The sequence below is a fragment of the Periplaneta americana genome, chromosome 3 (genome assembly GCF_040183065.1).
Source record: "Periplaneta americana isolate PAMFEO1 chromosome 3, P.americana_PAMFEO1_priV1, whole genome shotgun sequence".
Lineage (NCBI taxonomy): Eukaryota > Metazoa > Arthropoda > Insecta > Blattodea > Blattidae > Periplaneta > Periplaneta americana.
In genome coordinates this window covers 193,952,219-193,966,139 of record NC_091119.1, presented here as the reverse complement: position 1 = coordinate 193,966,139, position 13,921 = coordinate 193,952,219, and the positions used below count along the sequence as shown (strand labels likewise).

General features: G+C 35.7%; 1 protein-coding gene across 1 annotated transcript in view; it reads right to left on the bottom strand.

Annotated features, from left to right (window-relative positions):
• Nucleotides 1–13,015, bottom strand: part of LOC138697075 (dynein axonemal heavy chain 10-like) — a 57,973-nt gene extending 44,958 nt beyond the window's left edge. The window contains exons 1-5 of the mRNA XM_069822672.1: nt 12,765–13,015; nt 8,705–9,328; nt 4,193–4,257; nt 3,827–4,057; nt 1,320–1,615 (exon numbers count right to left, since the gene is read on the bottom strand). Coding sequence (XP_069678773.1) covers nt 1,320–1,615; nt 3,827–4,057; nt 4,193–4,257; nt 8,705–9,328; nt 12,765–13,002 — 1,454 coding nt within the window. The 5' untranslated portion in view covers nt 13,003–13,015. The remainder of the gene's footprint in view (nt 1–1,319; nt 1,616–3,826; nt 4,058–4,192; nt 4,258–8,704; nt 9,329–12,764) is intronic.
• Nucleotides 13,016–13,921: the final 906 nt, after the last annotated feature.

The following is a 13,921-nucleotide window of genomic DNA, read 5'->3' as shown; positions in this document are numbered from 1 at the left end:
AAAAAAACTATATACAAAGTTGTTGTTGTTTTCTAATGCCAGGCGTTTGACAATAAAGTCATTTGACCTCTTGCACTCCAATATTTTTCAAAGATATTATCATGGCCAGCCACTGAAGCACAGATTTTGAGGTGTTCCGAATCCATTTCTTGGTTTGAGTTGCACAATGGGCAGTTAGGGAACTGATATATTCCAATTCTATGCAGGTGTTTGGCCAAACAATCATGGCCAGTTGCCAATCTAAATGCAGCTACAGACGATTTTCGTGGTAAATCGGGAATTAACTGTGGATTTTAATGCAGAGAGTTCCATTTTTTCCCTTGAGATTGTGTTATCAAATTTTGTTTGGTGAAGTCTAAGTATGTAAATTTAATAAATCTTTTCACAGAGTAATACGTAGATTTAGTAACAGGTCACTATATACAAAGTAAAGCTTGAGGTATTTGTTGAGTTCTGTTGTAAATAGTTTCCAATTCGCTTTCTTAAAGTTCCATGTTGTTTTGTTATTGTAGGGTTCTTTTCTTCGGATTTGGTGGAGATGGATAGAAGCGATGATGACTCTATGGCCAGATCCAGGGTCTTCAATTATTTTTTTCTTGGTTTCGTGATGGATATCTGATGTTACTAGTAAGAAGTCTGGATTTGTACCAGAACCAGAATAATGAATGAAAGTAGGGGGATCTTCTTTTCTGTAGACAAGTTCTGCGGTTGTAGTATTTAGGAGGTCCATGATCATAAAAACAGAAAGTAAAGCTACACAAGAAATAAAGAGAGAGAGAAAAAACACTATAAACAAAGTAAAGCCTCACAAAAATATACACAGGTTGCAGTCACACAAACTTTAAATGAGTGATTAAGTATCATAATTAATTGGGGGAGGCCGAGGGGAGGCCGAGAGGTAGATGGGAGGATAAAATTAAAATGGATTTGAAGGAGGTGGGTTATGATGATAGAGACTGGTTTAATTTTGCTCAGGATGGGATTGATGGCGGGCTTATAGGAGGGAGGCAATGAACCTCCGGGTTCCTTAAAAGCCATAAGTAAGTAAGTAAGATAGAATGTGTTTTGTATGGACCACTTGCTTATTAATCTGAGTGTTTTGTGGAGGATGGTTGGATATTAATCGTAGACTTACGTAAGGAGAGAGAAACCTACAAAGTAGGATCGGTTTTGTAAAGCACGTATGGTCAAAAGACCATCGTTTTCCATCATCGGTTCTGTTTTCCAGCAACAACATTGTGAAAGGACATGTGAACGATCTGCAAATTCTAAGTTAATGAATTCAACTCTGTTGAAATTACAATAATGTTCAGTCTTACCAATCAACAACGTTGACTAGACGGTTAGTTTCGTCGAGCAGCTCTGTCTTGATTGGGGTACTTGCAGGGTCGTCTCTGCTGTGTTCTTTTCGCATCTTGATGAGCTGTAACTCCGACTGCCTGCTTGAGATGTCTTTGGTGAGCACGACTGACAGACTGCGGTAGTCTGAGGGTTTCTTGAACGACACGGAAGAGGTGGAAAGCATACTCATACTCCCTGAAGAAACTGCATCCTCTCGAATGTCACTGCACGCCATAGGTTCCCGAAATTGAACTTGTACAAGTGGAATAAACGCCTGAAATTACAACAATGGTTAATGTTCTGATATCCTCATTTCCATACACGGTTTAAAACCCACATCACACTTACGAAGAAGTGGATGACAAACTGGCCTAAGTCTAAATGGCAAGTTATGAGAAAGATAACAAAAGTGATAATATAAATCTGTCGCCCTTAGTGTCTGCATATGTTTTTTTTTTTTTTTTCAAATGGATCTAAGTCAAGACTTAAGCGAGTCTCTTAAATAAACATACACAGTTATGCGGGATTGAAGGAGACCGATGCCGCAAAATTTTAGAGGTGATTCTACATGTTAAATAAGGTAGGTGTCCCTGATATGGCCATGCTAAGGTTTGAGAATTTTTCTAGCCGCCATTTTGGAAAAAAAATGTAGACCACTTTTTCCTTACTCGTTCTCAGCCTAATGGACTTTCTTAAAACAATTTCCTGTCCCCATAAAAATAGCTTTAATTGTCCAAAAAGTCCCAAATTCCATAAGTCTACCTAGTGGCCTAGGAACATGTGCACATGATATGGGCCACCCTTGTTCCATGTTCTACAAATCGTGATTGTTTTCAGTTTGATAGCACAGTTGTGCTAAAATTAAATAATTTTGGTGTCAAATGAATAAATATGACACTTAATAATCTTTTTTATAATTCAAAAGTGTAGTCAAAACAGGTATTTCCATCAAAAATTAAGTTGTTTTTCTTAAAATACAAAACTTTTGCGTAATCCCAGCTATAAGGCATGTAAATTTGTCAGGTGAAAAAATAAAAGTGAAATGAACTTGATATGGCCATGGTACATTTGATATGGCCATATCAGGAGCAGGTAAGCTTTCACGAAAATCGTTTGATTATGAACAACTCGTAAAAGATACGCCATCAACGACAACACCAATCAACAGAACATTAAAAACTGAATGGAGTACGATAGTTTTCATGAAACAAGTATTTGAAAAACACGCATAAAACAAAGGAGACTTACCAGAGAAAAATAAGAAGAGGTCACATGAAAACCGCAAAATAGGCAACTGACGCCATATTGCTCAACCTGACTGGATGGAAAACGATCAAGTGACATACCAGGAACATGGCCATAACAGGAGCACCCACCTTATAACAAAACTTTTATTACATGTTTCCTTCGATGAACAGCAGGAATGAAAATAGTCTTTGCCTAATGTTTGCAGCGCTCTATTGTGGTAATCGCCCGAGAGAAATGGTTGAATGCTGTACATGCAGATAAGCAAAAATAGTATCAGTAATTAGTGCCGTGAATCTTTTTTTTTCTTTTGCAAATTTAACAGCTTAGCCATGAATTTAAATTTAATAATTGCGAAAATCGTTAAAACAAATCTTGCAACGTAGCGCACTTGCTAAAGTTATTGCAGTAGCCGTGATGTTGCCAAATGTTTCATAGAAACATAAAGATTTCCTCTAAAACGGTGAATGTTACGAAAAAAACGTACTTAGATTTTTCAAATATCTCCTTGTGATTTATTACCAGTTTCATTTTGGTTCAATGATTACCTTTTATCCTGTATATGAGCTTGAAAAGGATAAATTAAAACGTGAATAAAACAAGTTAAATTCTTTGAAAAAGGACTTAGGACACTTTGGAATCCACCTCTTCATATTGCATAGGTCTAACTGTATTTTACATTTAGAGTGTCCTGTTATTGCGTACCTTAAAATGTGCATCGTGTTACACACTTAAAAACAAATAAAAAATTTCATATGAACTAGTTGTCTATACAATTTAGTTACAGAGATATGACAGAGAGAATGTATCAAATAAATTTGTCATTCCTGACCACCTGAATGTTTATTGCCGCAGTATCATAGCGGGTGATCAAAATGCCTTCCATTACAATCGCAGTATAGGCGAACAAACATGAACTTTTCGATTTTGGAAGAAGGGAGGAGAATTCCGAGTCCCAATACATACATCCAAAATTGAGTGCTATAAGTGGTCTCGTATGGGATATCTTCGAGTATACACCAGACCCAAATTGAATTCAAATAATTAGCATAAATACTTCTGTCCTGTGTCTCTTATAAACGAACGGACAGTAATCTAATTAAGAAATAGAATCTGAACTCAGGACACTTCATTGTAAACTCTGTGCATGCTTGAATTCATTGATTACTATACAGAAGTACGTAGTCAGTTTTTAAAATCAGATTTAAAAAAAATATTAAGTAAATAAATAATTACTTACAACTCTGAGCATTTTTTGGCAATGATGTAGGAAAAGCCCTGTGCAGGAACCTGCTATAATATATGTAGGCATTTCCGCTATGGCGTCCTCATTTGACTCCAGAAGAGGAATGCCCTCTTCATTCGTCCGAAGGAAATAGATGTATCTCCTGTTCTTAACCATTTCTTCACGGGGAATGGACCCGAAGTAACCATGCAGCATAGGTGCTTGAACTACCTTTTCTACGATCCTCTGCGAACAAATGAAATTACGAGTATAAGTCATACATCGTGTTCTAGAAAAAAATATTCACAGATTTTTATTGTTCGATGGCTTTGCAAAGTAATATTTATGGTGAGCTGACAGACTGCAGGTTGATATAGTTACCGTAACAAACTGGATCTCAGGTTCGGGTTCCGCATGACCTTCTGGTTCAGGAATAAGTTCCACAACTGAAATTAGATCGTAAACGAGTATTTAATATGGGAATGATTTATGAGCATTACATTTTATATTTCTAAGTAGTGAAGAATCTACAATTCAAAATTAGTGATAAGACATTTAATCGAATTATTCAACATGTTCAATCTGTATTTTCGTGAAGTAGATGAAAACTATGTGACGTCACAAATTATTTAGCTCTGTTCAGAGATGGCGAACTGTTAATATCATGTTCCCCGTCTTACTCAGTTGTTGGCTATATTATATTGTCCATTGTTAATTATTTTGTACCTATGATTTCTATACTGCTTGTGTATTGTGAGTGTGCTTTTTTGTGTTTTGTGCCTATGTTTTGTGAATCTTTTGTGTACTTTGTATGTTTTGTGTCTTTTTTTGTGTGTTCGTTGCATATTTTGTATCTTTGTTGAGTGTTAGTTGTATGTTTTGTGCCTTGTTGTGTGTTCCTTGTATGTATTGTACCGTTGTTGTGTGTTTGTTGTATGTTTTGTGCCTTTGTTGTGTGTTCATTATATATTTTGTGCCTTCTTTTGTGTTCATTATATATTTTGTGCCTTCTTTTGTGTTCATTGTATGTTTTATGCCTTCTTTTGTGTTCATTGTATGTTTTATGCTTTCTTTTGTGTTCATTGTATGTTTTATGCCTTTGTTGTGTGTTCGTTGTCAGTTTCGCGCCCTTGTCGTGTGTTTCTTTGTATGTTTTGTGCCTTTGTTGTGTGTCTTTTGTGTTTCGTACCTATTGTTAATTTTGCGTTTTGATTTTTCCTATGAGTTCTTCATGCTCGTTAGGTGAACCCATAGGAAGGAGAGTTCATTCTTTCAAGTTTTCCTGATGCTTTATATCAGTGGTCGTCAGCACTCGCTGAAAAGGGTAAAGGGTAAGGAATGCAACGAAATATGCTCCGTTGTGCAGAAGGGAGAGAGACAGCACACCCGCCAGCAGCCACGGAAGCACGTAGTGCTTCTCTTATCCGCGGGTAAGAGACGATAGTTCGAGGGTGCACTGTGCTGATGACCGCTGTTTTACTTTGCTCCTTTTTTCCGATTACTTGTACATTCATTAGTTTGATGAAATGGGATACAAATTAGAACGTAAGGCAAACAGCAAGAATGTGAAATTAGTAAATAGAAGTGAAATGATTGATTTAATAAAATTATTATCGACATCGCATTTTATGATTAGGTCCTAATATGGGGTAAAGGTTGGTAATATTGTGGTACGAGTAATATTGTGATAGTTCTTTTTGAGAATTTATTACAATTTTACTGAGCGAGAGAAGGATCGGTTTTATGCAGAAACTTGTCCACGAACATTCCCTTAATACATTGACGCAAAAAACCCGATCTTCCTCTCGCTCATTAAAATTGTAATAAATTCTCAAAAAGAACTATCACAGTATTACTCATATCACAATATTACCAACCTTTATCCCTAATGCTGTTCTTATGTACTGTTAATTTAACTTCTGATTCAGCGACATAGTGATTTGAATCTTTGGCCTGGAAACTTAATGCCCAAATCTTTAGGTAGTTTTATTATTTTTTTTTTGTGATGTACAGTGCTCTCATTTCACGAGAAACCTTCGCATCATTCCGCCCCCGGCCGACTTCCTGCTTTCCCGACCGCAGCGTGGGAAGCCAGTTCTACAAAACATCTCACAATTTCTGAGAGTTGTGCCGGAACGAGTGTGTGACTGTTGCTTGTGTATTAAGTAATCGATTAGAAAATGAACTATACGGTTGAACAGCAAATTTATTTGGTTGAATGTTACGTGAAAAAAGATATTCACAGAAGATGTGTTCGGAGATTTGCTCGTAAATATCCTGACTCTAGCATTCCTATAAAATCTTTCGTTTCGAAGTTATTTTGTAGTTGCTAAATGTCTTGATTTGTCGCTGGTAACGAAACACGCTCTCTACAGGTGCAAGCACGACACGCAGGAAGTGTATACCGGGTTTCCGCTGTAATCTAGTTTCCTCGTAAAATGAGAGCACTGAACAATTGCCAACAAATCGAAACCAAATCTATATATATAATTTGAACTGTTAATGGAAATTACGAGAAAACGGCTGAACGGATTTTAATAAATGGCCCCTCATTCTGAAGCTTGGAACCCAAAGTTTTTCAGAAAAATAGTAGTTTTTAGTGAAATGTCAATTTTCCTACATCATTTTCCTATTTTCCAAAATCCGTCTTTCGTCAGTTTTGAGAACTCATTGCATTTCAGCAGTCGGCCGTGATTTCAGAATAAAACAAAACACACACTACAATAAACAATAGACTATTACACGAAGGCCATGACCTGCAAGATTTCTGACATATTTAGAGTTCAAATTCAATTGGTTATTAAAAACTTCGAGACTTGCTAAAATAATTTACAGGTCTGATTCTGCGGTGTGTAATTTTCTGAGTACAGCTGTGTATTCGGTATTAAAATCTACAAAACTTGAGGTGGTTTGATAACATTATTACATTAGAAATTATATATTATTATAGTTAATGCCATGATGTGACTATTTTTCATCAATTATACGTACAGATTAATGCTGTATTGATGATATGAAAGTGAAATGTTTTGGGTTATACAGAGACATCATTTTATTTTTACTAACATTTTTAATATTAACCTGTCTATACCTTTAGAGAACCGGAAACACCGCTTGCTCCCCCCTCCAAGACTGGAGTTCGATGATACTGGCGTAAAACACAAATCACTGTACTAGGTATAGGAAGGAAGAAAAGTAGTTCATCCATTTACGTAAACTAGGAAATATCGCGATTTTGAGTTTGATAATTTTCATTAGGTTTTTCTTTAATCAAAGTACAGTACTGTATTAAGAATAAGTGTTTTTACTCACGAAGTGAGTTATCCATGCGAACGTATTCATTATGTAGTGTATATTATACTGTCTACAGCACATTAGCGTACAATATAGAGAAAGAAGTTAAATTGAAAAATAATCATAATATGAATATTTAAACACAATTTTGGAAATGGTGGCCGTTCATTTCGATACAGGCTTCAGTTCTTTTGTGCATATTATCACACTATAGACTATTGCATCTAATTCCAATTGCCAGTTTCGTCCTTCGTACTAGTAACTCATGTTGAAATAATTCTGTACCTACTCTACGTACTGTGAATTCAATCTTCACTTCTGCCCGACCCGAAAATATAAAATTACTCAGACATGCTATCTACTGTCCGTCCAAGTGGTTATGCCGCAGGATTGTAGAAAGGGAGGAAATCACGTGACAGTTAATTACTTAACGAGGCCCTTTTATTTAAGTTAAATTAAACAGCTGTATAATATTACGTAAACTTCCAATTCCTAAGAGAAATTAATGTTTTCAGAAAAGAGCTAAGACAGCCCAGCTATTACAGAGGGGCGTGCAGAAGCAGGTGGGGGAAATCGGGATGCGACGTAGGCAAACGGACAGTACCTGTGCGAAAATATGATTCAATATTGAAAGCTCTTTCGTCACTGGAAAACGCGAACATATTTCTGGAACGTACTATACTCAGTAACTCAGTACTGTTTACTATCTGCGGTCTTGGTTCTGTGAGGAGTTGGAACTTCCTTAGTAGAAGGGGTGGGAGTGAAGTACATTCAAAAACTCAGGTACAATAAAAATTGAAGTAAAAATAAAATGATGTCTCTGTATAAGTAGATGTAGAGAATATATTAAATTAGACCTTCATTTCTATAATTTACTGAGTGGCGGCTATTTTACAAATGAACTTACAAAACTTACGTAAGAGAATAATATTGTTATTAAAAATCAAATATTTTTGTAGTTATTTATCAAATGCGGTTGGGTCTTTTTCATAAACTTATTGGCGGTGTGGTGTAGATATTTATATGCGTCATTCTCTTCAGTATTGGCTCGAGAGAGCGCAAAAGTTACAGTTCCTATTGAAAGACCAAAAGGTATTACTTACTGATAAAATGAGAGGCCTACAAAATTTTGTAGTTTCCCGATCATTTCGGCAAGATCTCTTAGCAGGATAAAATGATTTTACCCTCCACCTTTCAAGCTCTACATGCAGCAGCTATACCAAGATGCTATGTCTATTGTTCGAAAACATAGCAAACCTGACTTTTTTAACTTTCACTTACAATCCACAATGACTTGAAATAGCTATTATTTACTCCCACATGAAAACCCACTGATCGTTCTGACATTGTTACTTGCATTTTCGCATTGAAACTCAAAAACTGAAGGTGGATTAGTTGAAGAAAAAGTATTTGGCATAAAAAAACATGCATTATTAAGGAAGCAAATAACTTTCAAAATGTCTGGTATTCTTCATTGAAAATAAATCTGAAAATTTTTTATTTCAACGTTTAACGAGCTTAGTTTGCAGCATTTGCTGCACAAGCCACTAGTATAATCTAATTCTCATGTTAATGAATATGACTGTGCTGTATACTCACGTGTCGCGGGACTTTTCCTGCCTCTTTTTCCCGCCTTTGCAGCCTCCTTTTTAGCGCCTTTTCCTTTACCTCCCTCCTTCTTCTTCCCAGCTCCTTTTTGTTTCTTTCCCTTTCCTTCATCTTTCTTCTTCTCTTCTTCCTCTTCATCTGCCTTTCCCTTTTCCTCATCTTTCTTCTCCTGTTCCTCCCATTCAGTAGTGTCCCCTGTATCCTTCTTCTCTTCCTCTGCAGGGGACTCTTCAGTGGCAGTTTCGGTCTCTTCTGCAGGAACTTCTTCTCCCGTACTCTCCTCTACTGTGCTCTCCCCCTCAGTCTGCACCTCTCCTTCAGGTTTTCCTTCCGACTTCGTCGTTTCATCTTCAGCAGCACTCTTCTTCTCGTCTTCCTCTACAGTTGTGCCTTCTTCTTCCTCTGTCGGCTCTTCTGTTGCTGTAGTACTTCCTTCCGTTTCCTTTTTCGCGACTTTCTTCTTTCCTTTCCCCTTTTTGCCAGGTTCACGAGCTCCTTTCTTGGCACCGCCCTTTTTCCCGCCTTTTTTCTCCGGCGGTTCCTTAGTTGGAGTTGCAGGCTCAGACTTTTCAGTATCTTCTTCCGTTTCCTCTGGAACTGGTGGAGACTTCTTCACTAAGCAAATGAAACGATTGAACATTAACCATACTTACTTACTTACTTACTGGCTTTTAAGGAACCCGGAAGTTCATTGCCGCCCTCACATAAGCCCGCCATTGGTTCCTATCCTGAGCAAGATTAATCCATTCTCTATCATCATATCCCATCTCCCTCAAATCCATTTTAATATTATCTTCCCATCTACGTCTCGGCCTCCCTAAAGGTCTTTTTCCCTCCTGCCTCGCAACTAACACTCTATATGCATTTCTGGATTCGCCCATACGTGCTACATGCCCTGCCCATCTCAAACGTCTGGATTTAATGTTCCTAATTATGTCAGGTGAACAATACAATGTGTGCAGTTCTGTGTTGTGCAACTTTCTCCATTCTCCTGTAACTTCATCCCTTTTAGCCCTAAATATTTTCCTAAGCACCTTATTCTCAAACACCCTTAACCTATGTTCCTCTCTCAAAGTGAGAGTCCATTTCACAACCATAAAGAACAACCGGTAATATAACTGTTTTATAAAGTCTAACTTAGCAAACTGGATGATAAAACCTTCTCAACCGAATAATAACAGGGATTTCCCATATCTATTCTGTGTTTAATTTCCTCCCGAGTATCATTTATATTTGTTACTGTTGATCCAAGATATTTGAACTTCTCCACTTCTTCAAAAGATAAATTTCCAATTTTTATATTTCCATTTCGTACAATATTCTCGTCACGAGACATAATCATATACTTTGTCTTTTCGGGATTTACTTCCAAACTTATCTCTTTGCTTGCTTCAAGTAAAATTCCCGTCTTTTCCCTAATTGTTTGTGGATTTTTTCCTAACATATTCACGTCATCCGCATAGACAAGCAGCTGATGTAACCCGTTCAATTCCAAACCCTCTCTGTTATCTTGGACTTTCCTAATGGCATACTCTAGAGCAAAGTTAAAAAGTAAAGGTGATAGTGCATCTCCTTGCCCACAGTGAATTGGAAACGCATCTGACAGAAACTGACGTATACGAACTCTGCTGTACGTTTCACTGAGACACATTTTAAATATTCGAACTAGTTTCTGATAAATACCAAATTCAATAAGAACATTAACCATACCATACTTAATTTAAGAATATTTTTACATTATTCGGCTCGAAAAGTTTCCGATATATATATATATATATATATATATATATATATATATATAGATATATATATATATATATATATTGTCGAAATGAATAATTTTATGTGGTATATTTCTGTTTCTGGTGTTGGCATCATTCATGATATCAATTGCGTAGGAATTTCATGACCATAGTTATTGTTGTTTTGTGGAAAATAGCTGTTGTTTAATATTCGTTCGTCACATATCTGAATGAAGGTTTTACGAGTATCAGAGTTCCGGTCGACTTTCAGGAAAACGTTTACGCCAGGCATAGACCTGCTAATTTTTTCATTGCTGCTTCACCATAAGCTTCTTCCAGCATTCATAATGTCTCTGAAGGAGATTTGTGCAAAAAAAAAAAAAGAACACAATTTGATATTTGCGTGTTGCTCTGTATCCCACATTCTGAAATGCGACGAACAAATATCACACAACAACAACAACTATGATCATGAAACTTCTACGAAGTGACGTTATGAATGATGCCAACACCAGAAATAGAAATATACCACATAACATTATTCATTTCGGCGAAAAAAAATATATATTCCGAAAACTTATTGAACCGAGTGTTTATTGCAAGTAGCCTACGTTTAAAAAGAAAGACGTAGTAAATGTATCACATCACTTTTATTAATTTAATTAGCCAAACCTGTTCATTTCGCTGCACTTATTAGAAATAGAGTAATTACATAATTAAAATAGGACATTTGATCCAGGGAACATCCGTGTATGATTGAAGAATAAATTTTTTGATAATGTTACCTAATTTAAATAATTAAAGTACAATCATTTTGGTCCGGAGAGGACTCATTTGGTGCAAGGATAATTCCTTTAACATGTTTCTTAATTGTTATTATATGCAAATAATTAAAATAGGATCCTTTGGTTCAGAGAACATCCGTTTTTGATGCAAGGACAATTCGTTTAACATTTTTCTAAATAAATCTTGAATGCAGCCTTTAATAAATCACTCCAAATTATTGTCAATATAGAATGGATTGTGTACGAAGATAATTTTTTATGTTAACATCACTGTGCATGCATTTTTTTTTATTTGTTAAGTTTATTGATACACTCTTTAGCCATCTGTGGTCATGTCGCGTGTTTAGAATGTGTGGGTATAGCAGTAGGCCGTTTTTACTCTTGTTGAGTTCCCGTTTTTATTGTGTTTAGATAGCTTGTGTTCATGTAACTGATTGTAGATTTTGATTAACTTTTATGGTATTGGTATTGGTAAGACTCTTATGTTAAGATAATTATTAGTGGGAACAAAGTGAATTCAGTCCATTTAATATTGGATATAATGATTTTGTCAGAAATCCTGATGAGATTGAGTAGCCTACCGGTATGGTCATTGCCGGGAGTCAAAATCTGGTGTGCAGTAAGAAACTCGCACAAAACTATTACAATAATGTTTGTGTGATTAGTTATGTTGAAAGAAGTGATTCCATTATTAAATTAACTTTAGCTAATTAAAATTAACTTCTGTAAAAATGGCTATTTGAAATTCTTTTGTCAATGACAGAGTATACTTTTAACGTACTTCTACGTATTGCTCTATGAAAAGATTTATTAAATCTACATACTTAGACTGCTACAAACAAAATTTGATAACACAATCTCAAGGGGAAAAAATGGAACTCTCTGCATCATAATCCGCAGTTAATTCCCGATTTACCACGCAAATCGTCTGTAGCTGCATTTAGATTGGCAACAGGCCATAACTGTTTGGCCAAGCACCTGCATAGAATTGGAATATATCAGTCTCCTAACTGCCCATTGTGCAACTCAAATCAAGAAATGGATTCAGAACATCTCAAAATCTGTGCGTCAGTGGCTAACCATGACAATATCTTTGAAAAATATAGGAGTGCAAGAGGTCAAATGACTTAATGTCAAATGCCTGGCATTAGAAAACAACAACTTTTAACGTACTAAGTTGCGAAAATCTATACAAAATTTAAGGTTTCTAATATAATTTTTGTTTGAGATTTGTGCACTACATGTAAATTTAAGAACATTTTTTTCAAATGGTGTTTAATAGTGAGTAAATGAAAAACTGTACACCTGAAAGTTACGTATTACACCTTAAATTAGGCCTATGTAAAGATTCTATCAAATTATGGCTAGAATGTTCTGTGCACTTCCAGTTTAAATGTTAGCAAATTTATAATTATATTTCCATGCATTCACGCATAAATTCCCTTAAATTAACAAAGACATTTTGATTTAGAAATGAGGGAATTTAAGAATAAAAATTAAACAAGTGTAGCCAGTATGTCTTACCTGGTTCAGGAACCAGTAGTTCCTCTTGTACAACCTTTTCGTAGTAAGTTTTGTAAAGAAAGAACAGTCTTCTTTCGAGGTTATGGCCTCCTCTTATTTCGTCATCTAAAAATGATATTATTTTATCTCCAAGATCACCATCATTCTCTTCAAGCATATCATCAAATAGTTTACCGTCGGTTTCGTCTAGGAAACTTAGGGCTTTCTCTTTCACCCATTCCACTCTGACATCCGACATTTTGAGATTTCTATCACCTGAAATAATAAGTATACATTGTATGATTGGCTTCTTGTAAAGAAAAAAAATATGCTTTGTGTGTTTCCATGGTTTTGTGTAAAACGTGACAAAAGAAAGACAAGACCAGATTTGGAGTTTTCACTCTCGACTTTTGTACATATTTATGGAATGCTTATAGCTATACAGAATTCTTAATTTAACCAGTTCGCAAATCTCCATCGTTTGCTCATTTATGATCCCAGAATGGGACTCATTAGTTCGCGATTGTTGGTGGATTCGAGACCCGAACATTGATTGAAAGTAGTGTCACTCTGTATCCATTATGGTTCGTTACAAATTAAATTAGATCAAGTAAAATTTCATATTTTCACTGTAATTTACGTGTGCGACGTTTTTTTGGGTATTTGCACCGTGTCCAGCCCTGGAGAATGGCTCTTCTTAACGATAACTACATTTCGCCCTTCCTCTTGTTTTGTTTTCCTGATGATTCAGCTGACATGTTACTCCGAAACGTAGGATTTGTCTACATTTTAGAAAACGGTACAAATGCCTAAATCTGGGTAGTTAATGTACAGGGACATTAAAGTCACTTCAAAATTTAAAAAGTTATATTATATTATATTATATTATATTGTATTATACTAGTGGCTTGTGCAGCAAATGCTGCAAACTAAGTTCATTAGACGTTCAAATAAACATTTTTCAGATTTATTTTCAATGAAGAATACCAGATATTCGGAAAGTTATTTGCTTCCATAATAATGAAAGATACTCTCTCTCGAGACAATACTGAAGAGAACCACGCATATAAATATCTACACCACACCACCACTAAATATATGAAAAAGACCCAACCCCACTTGATTAATAATTATAAAAATATTTGATTTTTAATAATATTATTATCTTACGTAAGTTT